The following is a 17,655-nucleotide window of genomic DNA, read 5'->3' on the forward strand; positions in this document are numbered from 1 at the left end:
TTAGTTCAAGATTGTCATTCTGCTTATGCCCAGCTTTTCTCTTCCTAAACTTAGAACATAATGTCTCTGATGTCCTATCAGTAAGTTCTTAAAGAGATTTAAAGCACAATGATTTGTGTTTTAAGGTTTAAAAAAAAAAGGTGGATCCTTAATTGCCATTTTTTAAAATTGTTTTTGGTCATTATACTGTAATTATTTTTACTTCTACTTCCACTATCTTCAATTTATTCTGTTTAATTGAAGTTACCAGAAGCCATAAGTACATTGTATTGAACTGATTTCTTGGACTACATCTATTGATACAATTTCCTCCGGGATTAATAAAGTATCTATTACAAAAGAAATTTAGGATATCTGAAAATATATCCTTTTGAGAACTTTGATGTAGGGTTTTTTTTAGGTTGGAATGATTGAAAAGTTAGGCTTTTCATTCTTAAATTGTGACTTGATCTAATATGTAGAAAGGATATCCTGTATTAGTCCAATATCTAGGGTTCGCATAGAAACTGCAACGAAGGGAATTCAAAAGTTGTTGGGGTACAATTGTACAGCACTTCCAAAATGGGATGACAAAGTGACCTAATTGGTTGAATGATTTAAATTTTCGATTTATTTTACTAGGATAAGCAATAATCTTTGAAATTTTAAAATGTCCCTAGTTACAGGTTTAAAAGGAATAGAAAAGTTTGTTTTTAATTTATTGAGGGTATTATCACAACCATATTTAGGGACTTGGCTTAAGGGTGTAGGCGTTGATGAGCGCTGCTGCCTGGTTTCCCGGATGGAATGGCGACGCCATCTTTACACTAGTACTACCGGGGGCTGTATTTTTTTGGAGGATGCTGAAGGTAAGACCCGCCCTCCGGCATGTGTGATTGGTGATAATGTGTTAGTAACTAACGAATCACATTCCTTATACTTAAACCACGTGACCATATTCACGCGCCACACGAACGCGACGGGTACTAGCCAATCACAGGCGGAATAGGGCGGATCCTGACTTCGCCATCCTTAGGAAAAAATTAGCTACCCGGTAGGTCTTCCGTTGAGCGGAGCGACAGCGCTGTTGCCATCACCAGTAATCGCCGAGCAGCTCACAATTTTCACTTGTAGCGGGACGCCACTAACGGTCCCAATACTTAGCACCATGGGAGAGGCCAGGGAAGATTTGGTGTACCAGGCAAAACTCGCCGAACAAGCAGAGCGATATGACGGTAAGACACGGAAACAGAACCAATGCAGGGTGCCTGGCCCCTCGCAGTCTCCCTGCGCAGGGGGCTCCGAGGCGCAGGTAAAGCACTTCACATGGATATGCTGGTTGAGACAAAATGGCGGATACTTCTTCAGCATTATCAATCAGTAAATATTTTAAATCGTTTTCCGCTTAAAGGGAAACACATTTTACTGCCTGAAAATCGTTCAAGTAACGGGCCTTTGTCTAAATTCAGCTGATGTTAAGAAGTAAAACTGGTTCATGGCCAGAGTTGGCTAGCTAACACTTGCTAACTAGCTAGCTAGTTGGCTCGCCCTCTTCAGCCACGCCAAAAGCCTTTAAAAATGAATTGGTGCAGAAAACGTCCACACCCTTTCCAATATGATTTGTGAATTATTTGAAATCTACAATGCCCTGTCCAACAAGCAGTAGAAAAAGCTAAAGGTGAATCGTGCTGTTCCGTTAGCTCACGCTGACGCACGGCCCCAACATGGTTTATGGAGAGCGAAATTGGTGAAAGCTAACCGCAAACTTAAATTTGACCAAGGTTGTTATTCGTGTTTGGATGTAAAACAAATGTGAAAGTGTCTTTTTCTTAATGCGGTTATTATCAGGTGTGGTTGGAGTAGGTAAATTTAGAAACAAAAAATATAAGTTTTCTTTGCGTATGTTATAATCGAACCATTTTTGATTTAAATAAGATCATTGTTGTGTGACTGTGGTTGTCTATTGATTGATACACGTACCACCAATAGTGTTCGCGGGTAGGCGGGACAAAAACTATCCCAACTACGTGATTGGTTGCTGGGCAAGAATATCAACTCAAATTTTAGAAGTAGCCTTCATTCCTTTCCAGTCGATCAAAGTCAGCTAACTGAAATCATCTCTGAAATTATTTATTGATTAAAAAAATACACAATATACTCATCTGCAAAATCAATTCGATTTTTGAGAATTTGCTGTAATTCTCAGAAGTCATGCACCATTTCTTTTAGATTTCATAATTTGTTGATACAATTGTTTTTCTGGCAGATTGTGCAAGCATACTGCAGTTTTGGTGAAATCGAGAGTAAGTGACATCAGTAGTGCATCAAAAAACAATGAAAGTGCGCAAAGCCTTTGCATTAATGCCACAAAACAGACTAGCCTCTATGCTACCTTTGCTTACAGTGAGCAAAACATCCACTCTTAATATTATTCAAATGTGGGGAATTGTAATGTGAGCCAGAATGCTGCAAGGAAGAGGTGCGACATAGAACAGCATCAACTTCTAATGTGAGGTTTTTGTCTCTAAATTTACTTGTTGTATGGATGATCTCATATTTTGCTTGGAGCTCACGGACCTTGCATTGACTACTACTTCTAGAAATTATATGCGAGCTACTTTAAAAATTGCATCCATCCTGTCTTACTGCCTTGTTGACTCCTTTTGTCGATAAGACACCATTACTATCTCTACTGGCAAACAAAGCAGAACACAGCGACCCCCCGCTGATTCTGCCAATCCCATTCCTTTGGCTCTTGTTTCACTAGACAGCAGGTACGGACAATGGGAATCTCTTTCCAATCCATTCATGCACATCATTGATTGGATAACAAGATGAGAGCAGATTTAGATTGGGTTCATTCAAAAATTAGGAAAAACCTTCTTCTTTTTTTAGTTAACAAAGAAGATATTTCTTGTGGTGCTTGGCATTGACATGTGTTGAAAAATAAACGCTGAAGGCAGTATTTGTCTTGCAAGGTCTGTTCATTAAAATCATGATTTAATTTGAATTTAAACATATTAGGTCTGTAATGTTTAATTTCCTGATCATCTCATGAAAATATTTTGTCATGAGAACAGTCTAGAATCAGGTATGAGAACCATCTAGTTCCTGGTTTCCCTCAGGACAGTTGGCATTCAGCTTATCTGTTAAAGCAAGTGATTACAGAGGTTGAGGGACCAAACAGTCTGAATCTATTCTAAAATATAAATTTGGTAACAAGCCCTGCTGTCTGGCGAGTAAGTTGGTGTGGTTCGGAATATGTCAAATATGTAAATGTTAGAAACAGGGACAGGTTAATTAAAATCTAGGCAGGACAAGAAAAAAGTTTAGTAAAGTAGCTGGTAGAATAAAGAAGTGATTGTAATTACCCAGATAACACCTGCCCCTCACAACTCAACGATAGTGATCAGCGTCTTTCACCTAGAAGTTTTCGGTCTGTCTTTTGTTTTCTGATTGTTATTTGGTTGAAGTGTTTTTATTATCTCCAGGTTAAGCCCCAGGGAATGGCTTGTTGTGCTGATTAGTAGCTTTGTTAAAAAAAAAAGAATTTCAAATCACTTTCATTGCTATTTTGTCCCCCAGGGCGTTCATTTTTTTACACTGCTCTGAGTCACCCTGAGGAGGAAAATTCTTAAAATGCAAAACACATTGTATTTGAACCAGGTAAGGCGTCTGCGACGGCATCCTGGTTCAGTTCCTACAATGGATAGCAGTAGGTGGTTAATTTCAGCATTAGATGAGTTTAGACTTGGGCAGTGTCCCAGGTACTCCATTAATAAAATACTTATGGTGACGGAACCCTTTCAGAGATCTGTGATGTGGTTTAAAGTCTTTTTTTAATGGAATGAAGATGGGCCTAAGTTCAGTTAAGTGAGTCAGTTTATGTCCTCTACCCTTAAAAATTCGATAATTGTATCCAAGTTATAAATAACCCTAATTCCAAAAACATGCTTCCACATATACAGTGCGTACTCGTTCCTCGTGGTTAATGCGTTCCAGGAACCACATGTGATAGAGCGACAAACTATCTTATTATTTATGGTAAATTAAACTTTTATGAACCCTCACCATACTGATATTAAACCACCTTCTATCATTATTACCTTTTCCCAGACTCTTCTCGACTGTTTAAAGCACTTTTGTGTCTCACGTAAGTGCGAGACTTGCGAAATGGAACGCACTTCCGGATGCAGTCAGCCAATAGAATGCGCGTACAGTATCACGTGACTGCCTACCAATAATCCAGATGTGGTGGAGTCGTGAGCGTTGATGTGCGAATGAGCGAGGGCGCACTGTAGACCTGTCGTGTTTTGGATTTCATCTAAATGCTTCATTCAACTTGTGTTCCTGATATTTAAGGCAAATCACAAAATACAATCTTCATATATCTATAATGTATTTATGCAAACCGTTTTTGACATTTTGCAGGTAGAGAGTTTTATAGAGGCTGTGTTCGTGCACACTGCAGAGACATTATATTATAACTTTAGCAATAACAAGTTTTTCAAAAGAGAAAACAGCTGGTTGTTCATTCAAAAGACTCCTGACTTTCCCTTATATTAACCTTTGTTGAGTAAAGCACAAGTGATTAAAACATTTTTAAATTAAATTACAGAACATGAGGTATTCCTTATTCTAATGCTTTACTGATTACTTTAGTAAACAATAGAAAACTTTATTATTACAATAATTGTTTGCTGCAGCCCTACGTGGGTCATTTACCTAAATTTGTGAGATTCTGTGTTGCAACTTAAGTCTTTGGGGGATGGTTGTGGTACAAGATGTGTGAAGTTACACACTGTGTTGTTGTTTCTCCAGAGGGTTCGGGTACTGTTTTGTGCTTCGTGACTTGAAGGCTAAGCCGATAGTTATAAATTTTACTCTCTCTCAGAAATGGTGGAGTCAATGAAGAAGGTGGCCAGCATGGATGTGGAACTCACAGTGGAAGAGAGGAACCTGCTGTCAGTAGCGTATAAGAACGTGATTGGAGCCAGAAGAGCTTCCTGGAGGATAATCAGCAGCCTCGAACAGAAAGAAGAAAGCAGAGGAGGAGAAGACAAACTAGTGATGATTCGAGATTACAGAAAATCGGTAAGACACCGTCACAAACCAAAATATCAACTTCATTACACTGAATGTAAGCAGTGTGGGATAGAATCCAAACAGTTTCAGCGGAAATGTAAAGGTATCTAAGCAACAGCTAATTTGGAGCCAAGTCATGGTGGTAGTCCATTTTTTCCCCATTTTACACTTTTTCATGGAGAGGTCTTGATGAAACAAAATAACAAAGCTTATATTACGCTGTGTTGACAACAATGATCATATCTTCGAACTGGAATTTAATGCTCCCATAGTGCATGCAGGTGAAAATGCAAGCCCAAGAGACTAAAATCACACCAGACAGATGTAGGTTGGGCGTTCTCAGATAGAGTTTTCATATCCAAGTGGCAAAATATTTCAGTGGCCTCTGTCAACTGTCAACATTCATGCACAGGGTTAACATGGAAACAGAATTAGGCCTTTACTCCAAATTCAGTTTTTTGCTAGCACCTTGTTTCCATGTATGTAGTCAATGTCAGAATTAGATCGCTGCAACTGACTCTTGAGTCTTGAGTTTATCTCTGACAAATGCTTCCATGGGGACTTCATCCTGCATCTCCCCCAGAAAAGCTGTTAGGCAAGTATCTTTGTTCCAGGACAAGCGGCCCAATTCAAGTGTAATTTTTATTTTTCTATTTTGATGGGAGCTTGTGAACAACAACAACAATACTCCACCCATGAGCTATCCAAGCATTGTGATTCTCCCCAAGTTAACTGTAATTTATAAAAACTTGTCAAAAAGAGTTCCTGGAGTTACTAGACAAAGATTTGATTTTATTTTTTTTTTACTCCATGAAAGTTTTGATCCAGTGCCTGTAAGACTTCCATGAAATACCCACACGGTTGTCAGCGGCGCTGTCTGTTTGGGTTTTTAGGTGGAGAAGGAGCTGGAAGCAATTTGCAGTGACATTCTGTGTTTACTGGAAAAGGACCTCATCCTATGTACTGTCCAGGGAGAATCCAAGGTTTTCTTCTACAAAATGTAGGTATCTGATAAATCTGTGTTTCTGGATCACCAGTTAATAATTACAGTGTTGTGGTGTCCCCAGCACTGACAGTCAGGCCTCCTTATAGGAATAGAGAAAAGCTTATTGAATACTGCTGCTTTATTCATACACGTCGCATTTTGGATTCCATGCACATATGTGAAATCTGACTAAATTTTCGCTCTTTTCCCCTGCTCAGGAAGGGAGATTACAACAGGTACATGGCGGAGTTCACCACAGGCAATGACAGGAAGGAGGCAGCAGAGAACAGTCTGGTTGCATACAAAGCTGCTAACGAATACGCCAGGACGGAACTCGCTCCCACACACCCCATTCGTCTGGGATTAGCGCTGAACTTCTCAGTTTTCTATTATGAAATCCTAAACTCCCCAGACCGCGCTTGCAGGTGGGTGTGATCTCTTCACCATTTGTATTTTAAAGGGCGTGGACCGTACGGGAGAGGGGATCGAATCACTGACCTTCTCACCACCCAAGCCACAATCTCTTTTTTGATTCTAAGTTTATGACCCACACATTTACTTTAATGAACATCAAAGCTCTGATACACACAGCAAACGGAAAACTGACTGGTAGCAGGCAAAGTCACCTGTTTACTGAGGAACAGGGCCTGAATGAAAAAGAGGAAGGGTACTGGATTTAGGTTCTTTTTCCTGAACCTTGAAAGCAAACAATTAAACATTGAAGATAGTCTTTGAAGTATTGGTTGATTCAGGGAATGGGAGTATTTCTTGTGTTTTGCAGCTCAGATTGTTTTTAAAGGCTTTTTGTGTTCTGACAGGTTGGCAAAGGATGCTTTCGACAGTGCCATTGCTGAACTGGATACGCTGAACGAGGAAAGCTATAAGGACTCGACGCTTATCATGCAGTTGCTACGTGACAACTTGACACTATGGACCTCAGATGTGCAAGGAGATGGTAAGCGGGCTTTTCCTTTCTCGGGATAATCGATTTGATATTGACTCTGATTTCAACTTGGTCATTGGTTGGTGACAGTGACAAAGAATTCGCCCCTCATCATGATCCCTAACAATTTTTCCCTGACGCACACAGTTGGACTTGTTTTATGTCAGATCAAAAATGAAACTGGTGGTTTGCAGAGATGAGATTCTCATGTTAATGCCACCATAGAGTATTGACGAAACACCGATGAGCCACCAAACATTTCCTTAACCTTTCCACTCCTCGGCACGTTGGATTTCCCCAGACTCAGTTCTTAGAGCTTATCACTCACCATCTCTTCCTCATTCCTCTGTAGAGTCTTAAGGCCTGGCCCCTCCTTCACTCTTCCTCCTTTACAGCTGTGTGTTTTATAAGTTATTTTCCTGTTGTTCACCTCAATTTCTTGCTCCTGTGTCACCCACCCTTCGATAACCTCACAAAATCCAGCCTGGTGGAATGTTTCAGGGCTGCAGGGAGACGATGGCCTCTCCAGCCACGTCGGCTCACAGATCTTTATAAGTCGCAAATATATTTCTGTAAATATGTTTTTCTTCTGATCTTTTCCATTTTCTGCATGAATGGAGCTCAAGAACTGTGTTTTAGTGTCTTCAGGGTGTCCACAAGTTGGCCACAGTCTGAGTCATGCTGGATTTTTTTTTATATATCACCGGGAAACTGGGTTGAAGAATACCACTACTAAAAATAAAACGGAGGTCCTTATGCCATCCTGGCTTTTTGTTATCATTCTTTTTTTTTTTTTTTAAATGAAAAAAATTGTTTTCTTTAAATTTAACTTTTGACAATTTTATGTTTATAGAATGATTTTACTGATTAGCAAGTTTTCAAATGTTTTGTGTTTGTTAAAGGCACCAGGAGGACGTATTAGACAGAGATGCTTCATTATTTGTCACACATTTACAGAAGCTGCTAGCACGAACATATTGAACCTGCCCGCGTGCTTTCCTGTTGTTTAATCACCTTTGCTGAGGTGTGGAACGCAACAAACACCCCCAGCTTAATCAGTCAATGTCTGACTCGTGATTATTGTCTAGGTGAAGTTTCACTTTTGGGTTACTTAAAAAGGTTTGTTCACTATTAATTCAGACAAATGAATGAAAATGTGAATTAGCCTTTTCCTCCGTTAAACCTATGAGTGACTTCCGCTTTAGACGCGAACTGAAGGTGGACTTGTGAAGACGGTGCTCTTTCACCGTCCACGTCAGCAAAGCTGAACCACGGCCCACTGGGTCTTCACGGCAGAATTTGTAAAACCGAACGCAGTGTGACATAAGAGAAGCCGAGGCTGCTGCTCAGTCTCCTGTGGCTTTCTCACATCCCAGTTAGCTTTGGTGCTAATGAGCACTGTTACGGTTTCTATTTTAATCACGATGGATCCTTGAGCCTTTTGTTATGTGTGCCTCTTATTTCTTCATTACGCGGATGGCTGTGCTGTCTCTATGGTAACCTTTCTAAGCAACCAGTTGTACAGGTTCACAAGGCATTTTACTTACTCAGTAAATCTGACCACGACTTTTTGAAGGCATGGGGAATGAACTCTCATCCACTGTGGTACGTGTTGTCTCTGCTCGTGGTAAACTAGCAGATATCTGGTAAATTCAAAGTTTATGAGCCAATTCCAATCATTTCCAAAGTATTTTGTATGTTGTACAAATACTTTAGTAGTCAAACCAGAAAATTGTAGGATTTTTTTCTTTACTTAGAGTTGGACTGAAGCAAAGTTAATTAGAAAATGGTAACATAAAGTGAAATTCATTATTATCCTTTTCATTAAAGAACCATACATTCCCCTGGGCGATACTGTTGCCAATCCAAGCCACATTCATCTGCTCGTTTTGAAAGAGATTGTAATTTTGTTTTGCGTTTCTGTCATGTTTTCAGGTGAAGAACAGAGCAAAGAAGCACTGCAAGACACGGAGGAAGAGGCCCAGCGAGACTGAACAACAAAACAAGCCCTTCTCCTTCTCTATCTCATCCTCCTTTCTCTCCTCCCGGCACTAAGCTCCTGTCCCTAGCCAGTTTTCGATTGGGTTTCTACTACAGCCTCCACCTTTTCTCTACCTTTTCCTCCATTTCTCTCCATCTGTCTCTCCCCTTCTCCCTCGTATGCATGTCATCTCCCATCGCCCTCAGGCCCCGTTTGGGTCTTCATTTCCACTCCCCAGATGTTTTACCTTATTTTTGAAGATTCGTTTTGCAAAGCCCTGTGCCCTTCAAGGTTTGTGTCCTCTTACGGATTTTTTTACTTTGCTTTGCCATTTCATCTGTTGCCAAGTACGCCTTCCTGTATTTGTGACACACATATGCAAGAGTTTATTTAAAAGACAATACTTTGATGTTCAACATCTTCCTGTTTATGTAATTATAAACAATATATTGTCCATGCTTCTCTCAGCCTTTTTGTTTTGGAGAAATTTCTGTTTGCAAATTTAGGATACATTGGCGGAAGGTTTAAAAGGGATGCTTTCAAAAGCTTCCAGGAAGACCCAAGTGCCCTCTTTACTTTTTGGTATCCAAACACCATCGTTCAACACATCAAGACTTTTGTTTTTAAATAAAAAACAGCAGAATGTCCCCGTTCTCCAAGCATCACTCTGACCTCTATTCTTGTCCACTCCTGGACCAAGTATTGTGCTGCGAGGCTGAAATGCTTTTGCTAATAGCAGATAGTTAGGTAATGGCTTTTTAGCAGACAAACTGCATATGTGTGTGGGTGGGATGGGAATGCGCAACACTCTGATTGTAATGTAATGCAGTTTTGCATTGGCACTATATTAAAAAAAAGTTTGAGAAATAGAGGCCTGCTGTATCTTTACTCCCCTGAATCTTTCAGGTTTTCCTCATCTCAACCCTCTCCTCTCATTTCCTCTCTTCCTTCTGTTCAATATGTGTAACGTAAATCTGATTTGTACTACTGGATGTTCTCACCGGAGCCACAAGTACCATCTGTATTCTGACTGAAACACAGCATGTAATTAACATTAAACTGAAAAATGATAACCATTTGTCCGCGGTGTGGTTTTTAATCTGACTACCAACCACTAGAGGGCAGTGCAGACACCTAGCAGAAGAAAAGATACACAAACTTCAGTACTGGCTTGACTTGGTCTTGTCTAGTTTAATGCCCTAAGTCTGGATGTTAGGTGATGGACCGCACATCCTGAAAAGCATGGGTAATTTCTCATTTTTCTATATTACATAAATGATTTAAAACAAATTGCTCAAAGTGATCAATTATAATTAAGCCAATTTTTATTGTTTTTTATATACTTTCAAATCATAGAAATTCTTGTTATTTTAAGTTCAGAACTATTTAAGTCAATTCCATAAGTTAAATACACTGGAGTCACCAATTGAAGCATTATTACTAGAATTAAAACTGCTGAGAGATTTGTAACTCGTTCATATTAAAATGAGAAATTATTTTTCTCTCCATTAATGAAACGATATCATTAAATGAGAACAGCTGTTATTCATTATGGAAAAAAGAAATCTGGGGAGAAACACCTTAAACTGATCATTTTCTTGGTACTTTTTTCTTCAGTCATCTCCTGGGAGACCCATCAGGTAACCCTCAACTTGTACAGGAAACCGTAGAAACCAGCTGCATCTTGGGGGAATGTCTGGAACACTCCTACATGCCAGAACTGAGGAAGGAAGCAAATCCTTCAATGTGACGAGCTGCTGTTGCTCTCCAGAAACCCACTACATTCAGAGGCTACAGGAGTGACGAGAAAAACCGTCTCTGTTTCAGCTCCACGTGATGGGAAGAATAAGGACCACTACCGTATTGACATTACGATCATAAAAGGCGCCATCTCCTGGCCCAATTATGCAAGTACAGGAATATCTTTGAAAGCAAGCAATTCAGTTGCTTCTCAGAACAGTTCTAGCTGTGAAAGACTAGTAATATGAGTCATTTTAATTCAACCACATCACCAACTTAAAAGAAGTAGAAGTAGTGACATTAGTGATGAGTCAATAACATTGAAGTAGAAATTAACTACAACAAATGCATCTATTGTAAAACCGACTTTATTTTTTTTTACAATAAGTCACAAAGAAAATCACAACAAAAAACAAAAATTGAGCGATATGCATGACGGCTCCATAGGACGTCAAGGGAATGATCACATCTAATCCCTGTCAGGCTGTTATTACTTGTGGATGGGGTGTTGGTAAGTTATCGCTCTGGTGACCAGTATGACAGAAGGAACGGGAGTCAGGGTTAGGTCATGTCTTCACTGCTGTATCTCTGGATTTGTAGATTACTCCTCTGCTTTTCAGTTCTCTCACCACACCTTCAGAGGAGCAAGAAAAAGTAACCAGACAAACAACAGCTCAATTTTTAAAGATATTTACTCTCTATATGCCTGACTTGTTACTTATTGAGAAAGTACAATGAAAGTTAGTGTACCTGGAGGTAGTCTGCCTGTCACCGACACAGCATATACACCTGGCTTGAAATTACCTGTAAAATGGGGGGGGGGGGTGATATATACATAAATAAAAAAAGAAGCAGCAGTTATGTTATTGCAAACTGCTTTGGGTAAAATCATCCTAAAGCTGTTTTTACCTTTTCAAAATAACAAATGACTACATGTTAAACATACTCATTATTGTTTACAACATGTCAGTAATGACATGTTGTATAACAAACCCACATAGAATTGTAGGCGGGGTTGTTTTACAGTCAATTTTTCCTGTGGTTCAGTTCTACCCCACAGTTTCAGGGAAGAAGCAACCTCTGACGATCCCCAGTTTCAGCCAATGTCTACCAGCTATCAAAGAGATGACTACAGTTAAAAACAAGATGATTGAGGGATGTCAGATACAAAGTGGCCAAAAACATTAACATTGCTCAGATAGTACAGACCAAACCAGAGACAATTGGGTACCCCAAACAGGCTTCCAATCAGATGATAATGGTGCTTTATGTTTGGTGGATACTAAAATCAGGGACCGTTCACAGCTTAACCATCCAGTTTCAAGATATGTAAAACATCCATGCAGGTGTCGGCACACATCCTCACCTGTTCTCTGCCATTTTGCTACCCAACTGTCTTCTGGACTCATCATGGCTATCACACTGTGAAAACACACAGTATTGATAAAACGGTCTGAAACAAATCCAATCCATGTGATATTCCATGTGAACGTGTTGATTGAATGATCAATGTTTACCCATCAAATGAGGAACTTGTGCATTCATAAACCATCTCCCGGTTTCCTTTCATTTGAAGGTATGACTCACAGTTGTCACAACCATCATATTCAAACTGGTCAATGGTCTGCAGGAGAAAAACAGTATTTAGATCTTCTGAAAAATTATTACAGTAAAGATTATACATATAAAAAATCACTAAATAATAGACCCAATTGATTGCACGTAACCTACTTCTAATGCCAACAAACACACTTACATTCAGAACGATTTACCCGAGCGTGGACAATAATCAATTATCTATTAAATCAGACTTAACTGGTCAATTATTGTGTAAAGCAGCGCTTAGCTAGTGTTGTAAACATAAGAACAACACGGCGCATAATACGGTGAAGCGTTAAAGGTTAGCACAAATGTTAGCTCGAGCGTTTCTTTCTCTCATTTCAATGGTTTACCTTCACTAAAGCGCAAAGCAGACACGCCCGCAGATGACGGAGGTCTTTAGGAACCGTTTCCAGCGCCATCACGTTCAGTTCCTTGAGAAACTACTTCAAAAACTGTAATAGCAAACGAACTTTTGCTTTCAATATGTTCCCGGCGCAGAGTAATTACGTCACTGTCAGTCAGGACCCAACAGAGCGGGAGGACATGGGTGTCCCTGTCGAGCGCCTGTATAAAAGTAGTTTAACGGTCATATCTTTAAATTTTTGTATTTTCATTTTATTAAACAATTATATCATGATTCAAACTTTTTGTAGTGTCGCAGAATTTGTACATGTTACTCAGAAAAAGTTGACTTATTAAAAAAAACCCAAGAATTGTTATTTATCTGGACTTCCATGAGATCAGACGGTGAAAACTTTTTTGTTAGGCCAAAATACAAGATATTATATTCAAATATAAAAACTGAATAACTGTATTCTAATAACTTTCATCTTTTTGAATTTGAGAAAGAAAGCGATGTCCCGGCAGGAGAACACCCACTCTGGAGGGGGAGACATACGTTGTTACAAAGCCCCGCCCCTCAACATTGTTCAGCCAATGAGCTGTTTTTATTTAATGCTTGATATGAAGCTGATTGATGAAGAAGTTTACCTGCCAGGTATCGTTTGGTTTCCAGTTTCAGAGACTCCAGGAAAGTTTGGAGCGAAGCGGGTCCATCGTACTGTTGATTTCTATGTTGTCAAGCTTGAGGTCAGATTTCCTTCCTCCCTCCCTCCCTTTTTAAAAGTTTTTTTTCCGTTCTTACTTTTTTTTTTTAGCAGTGGTCCTGCTGCTAAAAAAAAATTAAGGAAAAAAAACTTTTAAAAAAAATTAGGGGGCACGACCTTCGCTCTCATCCTTATTTTCTTGTTCTTTGACCTGCAGTTGTCATAATAAATCTTCTCGCTGTACGATCTGGACTCTTGGTTATTGGTCATTTTTTACTAACCAATAATTTCTGGGTTTTTGGTAAAACAACTGTTTAATGTAGTTTCCAATGAGGGTTGGTTTCTGTTAATGGAACCACATTGAACAGTTTAATATTAAATCTGTTGTGTGACGCCAACCTGCAGAAATACAGTGGGTACGCAAAGTATTCAGACCCCTTTAAATTTCTCACACTTTGTTTCATTGCAGCCATTTGCAAAAATCAAAAAAGTTCATTTTATTTCTCGTTAATGTACACTCAGCACCCAATCTTGACAGAAAAAAACAAATGTAGAAATTTTTGCAAATTTATTAAAAAAGAAAAACTGAAATGTCACATGGTCATAAGTATTCAGACCCTTTGCTCAGTATTGAGTAGAGGCACCCTTTTTTTTCACACCTGGATTTGGGGATCCTGTGCCATTCTTTCTTGCAGATCCTCTCCAGTTCCATCAGGTTGGATGGTGAATGTTGGTGGACAGCCATTTTCAGGTCTCTCCAGAGATGCTCAATTGGGTTTAGGTCAGGGCTCTGGCTGAGCCAGTCAAGAATGGTCACAGAGTTGTTCCGAAGCCACTCCTTTGTTATTTTAGCTGTGTGCTTCGGGTCATTGTCTTGTTGGAAGGTGAACCTTCGGCCCAGTCTGAGGTCCTGAGCAAGCAGGAAGAGGTTTTCTTCCAGGATATCTCAGTACTTGGCTGCATTCATCTTTCTTTCAATTGCAACCAGTCGTCCTGTCCCTGCAGCTGAAAAACACCCCCATAGCATGATGCTGCCACCACCATGTTTCACCGTTGGGATTGTATTGGACAGGTGATGAGCAGTGCCTGGTTTTCTCCACACATACCACTTAGAATTAATGCCAAAAAGTTCAATCTTTGTCTCATCAGACCAGAGAATCTTGTTTTTCACAGTCTGGGAGTCCTTCAGGTGTTTTTTGGCAAACACTATGCGGGCTTTCATATGTCTTGCACTGAGGAGAGGCTTCTGTCTGGCCACTCTGCCATAAAGCCTTGACTGGTGGAGGACTGCAGAGATAGTTGACTTTGTGGAACTTTCTCCCATCTCCCTACTGCATCTCTGGAGCTCAGCCACAGTGATCTTTGGGTTCTTCTTTACCTCTCTCACCAGGGCTCTTCTCCCACGATTGCTCAGTTTGGCTGGACGGCCAGGTCTAGGAAGAGTTCTGGTCGTCCCAAACTTCTTCCATTTGAGGATTATGGAGGCCACTGTGCTCTTAGGAACCTTGAATGCTGCAGCAATTCTTTCGTAACCTTGACCAGATCTGTGCCTTGCCACAATTCTGTCTCTGAGCTCTTTGGGCAGTTCCTTCGACCTCATGATTCTCATTTGCTACGACATGCATTGTGAGCTGTAAGGTCTTATATAGACAGGTGTGTGCCTTTCCTCATCAAGTCCAAACAGTTTAATTAAACACAGCTGGACTGCAATGAAGGAGTAGAACCATCTCAAGGAGGACCAGAAGAAATGGAAAGCATGTGAGTTAAATATGAGTGTCACAGCAAAGGGTCTGAATACTTATGACCATGTGATATTTCAGTTTTTCTTTTTTAATAAATTTGCAAAAATTTCTACATTTCTGTTTTTTTTCTGTCAAGATGGGGTGCTGAGTGTACATTAATGAGAAACAAAATGAACTTTTTTGATTTTAGCAAATGGCTGCAATGAAACAAAGAGCGAGAAATTTAAAAGGGTCTGAATACTTTGCGTACCCACTGTACCTGAAGCCCTCAACTCTGCCTCTAAAAAAGACCTGCTGCGGAGGTATCACACACACACACACACACACACACACACACACACACACACACACACACACACACACACACACACACACGCACACGTTTTCTCATTCCTACAATTGACAGTATATGAGATACAATTAAAGTATATGAGATAGACATAGAAGCTCTTTCAGTGAGTCTTCATGATATTAATTCATCACCTAGTTATCTCCTCATACTTTGAAAAGCAGGTATTTCAGCTGGATTAGAATCAGTGACTTGGTGTAAAAATTGTCTCTGTAAAATTTTCAAAACGATTTTTTTTTCTCTTGTCTGATTCTTTAGGTCAGTACATGTCTGGAGAGTGGGGAAATTTCTGAGGAGGACTTCCTGAACATGGGCCCATTCCAGCAGCACCCAGGTTTAACATGCCCCATCAGGGCATCCCCCAGCGCATTTTCTTTTATAACTTTTATAAAATTCAAACTCAGACATATAACGTAAAGATCATTTAAAGAAACACATTTCAGAGCTTTTCATTTGTTGCCGCTGTGTGCTGAACGTGGTTGCTGCCGTGTGGGGTGTTGGACACTAGAGGGCGCCTCTCACTTGTTTTAAATCGGTCCTGCCACTGCACGGTTGCCCCGCCCTCCGCCTCTGATGTGGCCTTCAGGTGTAATCGGACGTTCCAATCCAAGAACTCCTGTGCGGGTCCTGATTCGCTACTCGTAAACGTAGAAGCAAGAGCAGACTTGTTACATATGCCTTGATTCCGAGTCCACTTGAAGGCATCAGGACAAAGCAGGTAGAGACAGTAAATGAGATCCTGAGGGAGCGAGAGACACCCCGGGAGGTGGACTGGGACGGTGTTCTAACTGTACAAGGCGTACCTCCGCATTAACAACTGTAAATGGGACCCAGGAGGAGTTTGGATCACTTTTATTTGTTACTTTTTGTCGGGGGGATTCTTTATCCTTGAACTCTTTTTTCCCATGGTGTTCTCAGGAGGATTGTGTCTCACTTTCAATACAGCGGAGGCACCGAAGTCTTGGGAATGTTTCGTTTTATTTTATTTTATTTTTTTAAACAGCGATTTTATTTAAATAAAGCTGTTTGGATGTGCTGAGTACAAAAACCCGCCATGGGTTCGGAACCTGTATAATTACTACTAAGTAATAAGCGAAGTAACGCAACAGTTCATTCGCTTGTAGTTAATAATTAGATAAAAGTGTACCGGATCGAACAACTTCTTCGAGGATTATTTTTCGCAACTCTTGGTTGTAAAGATATTACTCAACTTGCCTGGCACTGCCTTATCTGAACATGCCTTTTAACTTTGCAGCGGCAACCTGTAACTCAGCCTTTGAAGTTCAAGTCCTCCGTGTCCGTGGATTTATCCAGAGAATGTGACGGGGCCCCCAAGACGCGCTCTGCATGCTCGTGTTTGGCCCCCAGAATGTGACTGTAACCCGCAGCGACTGGTAGAAACAGTTCGGATGCGGATAAACACTGTCGCTTGGACCTGCTTTTGTGGGAGAGGATACCTCACATCCACGCAAGCACGTCACAAATGAGGACATTTGTTTATTTCTGTTGGAAACTAACCCACGCTCTGCCTTTCGCGTTAATCCACTGGATACCAGTTAGTTGAATCTTATTTTAACTCCCCGGGGGTGGGGGGTGGGGGGTGGGTTGGGGTTGGGGATTTTAGGGTTCGGAAAGGGGGGGACACAGTTTTGTGTCACGAAGCGCTTTTGCTCCATGTGGGCACTTTGCGTGGGTCCACGTCTGTGACGCGTTAGAATATTAACTCTGGAGCTGAATGGAAGTTTTAGGACATTCACGCCTGACTTGTGATGGCAATCCTCCAGGTTTAAAAGTTTGGATTGTCTGTGTTTTGCAGTAAAACGCTGACAAGAAGAAGTTGGGACATATATTTCATAGTAGCGCACGTTCTCCCCGGTTGTCTCTCCGCGGTGCTCGCTTGCTTTGAAGTCCACCATGTGCGGCCGGGCACCGCCGCCGCAGCCGAGGCCATGACCGTCCCCCAGCGCCGCTTGGCCGGGCTCTGGCCGTGGCTGCTCATGGCGGCCCTGCAGGTGGTGCTGGGTCAGCCAGGCGTGGAGTCCGAGCGGCCGGCCCTCCGTGCGCTCATCAAGGTGGCACTGCTCAATCACGATCCCACGGGGAAGCCCATCACCCTGGAAGGAGTGTTCGTGGGAGGAAGTGCCGGCTACGCGGAGGGGAAACTCATGCAGGTAATGTGTTGTTGTTATTGTTGTTTTTTTTC

The 17,655-nt window shown here is 40.9% G+C and overlaps 3 protein-coding genes across 3 annotated transcripts in view; 2 read left to right on the forward strand and 1 right to left on the reverse strand.

Moving 5' to 3' along the window:
- Positions 1-1,006: 1,006 nt before the first annotated feature.
- On the forward strand, positions 1,007-10,049 carry LOC137605764 (14-3-3 protein epsilon-like). The gene is made up of 6 exons (XM_068330476.1): positions 1,007-1,214; positions 4,874-5,073; positions 5,958-6,064; positions 6,268-6,474; positions 6,868-7,004; positions 8,928-10,049. Exons 1-6 carry the CDS (start codon positions 1,148-1,150, stop codon positions 8,984-8,986), a joined length of 777 nt encoding a protein of 258 aa, XP_068186577.1. The 5' UTR covers positions 1,007-1,147; the 3' UTR covers positions 8,987-10,049.
- A 1,003-nt stretch (positions 10,050-11,052) lies between these two features.
- Positions 11,053-12,816, reverse strand: supt4h1 (SPT4 homolog, DSIF elongation factor subunit). The gene is made up of 5 exons (XM_068331688.1): positions 12,666-12,816; positions 12,231-12,337; positions 12,080-12,135; positions 11,464-11,517; positions 11,053-11,347 (listed from the first exon to the last, which is right to left on the reverse strand). Exons 1-5 carry the CDS (start codon positions 12,732-12,734, stop codon positions 11,280-11,282), a joined length of 354 nt encoding a protein of 117 aa, XP_068187789.1. The 5' UTR covers positions 12,735-12,816; the 3' UTR covers positions 11,053-11,279.
- A 4,276-nt stretch (positions 12,817-17,092) lies between these two features.
- LOC137606767 (E3 ubiquitin-protein ligase RNF43) overlaps positions 17,093-17,655 on the forward strand; it is a 68,550-nt gene continuing 67,987 nt past the window's right edge. The window contains exon 1 of the mRNA XM_068332197.1: positions 17,093-17,623. Coding sequence (XP_068188298.1) covers positions 17,402-17,623 — 222 coding nt within the window. The 5' untranslated portion in view covers positions 17,093-17,401. The remainder of the gene's footprint in view (positions 17,624-17,655) is intronic.

The sequence above is a fragment of the Antennarius striatus genome, chromosome 13 (assembly GCF_040054535.1).
Source record: "Antennarius striatus isolate MH-2024 chromosome 13, ASM4005453v1, whole genome shotgun sequence".
In the NCBI taxonomy this organism is placed as follows: domain Eukaryota; kingdom Metazoa; phylum Chordata; class Actinopteri; order Lophiiformes; family Antennariidae; genus Antennarius; species Antennarius striatus.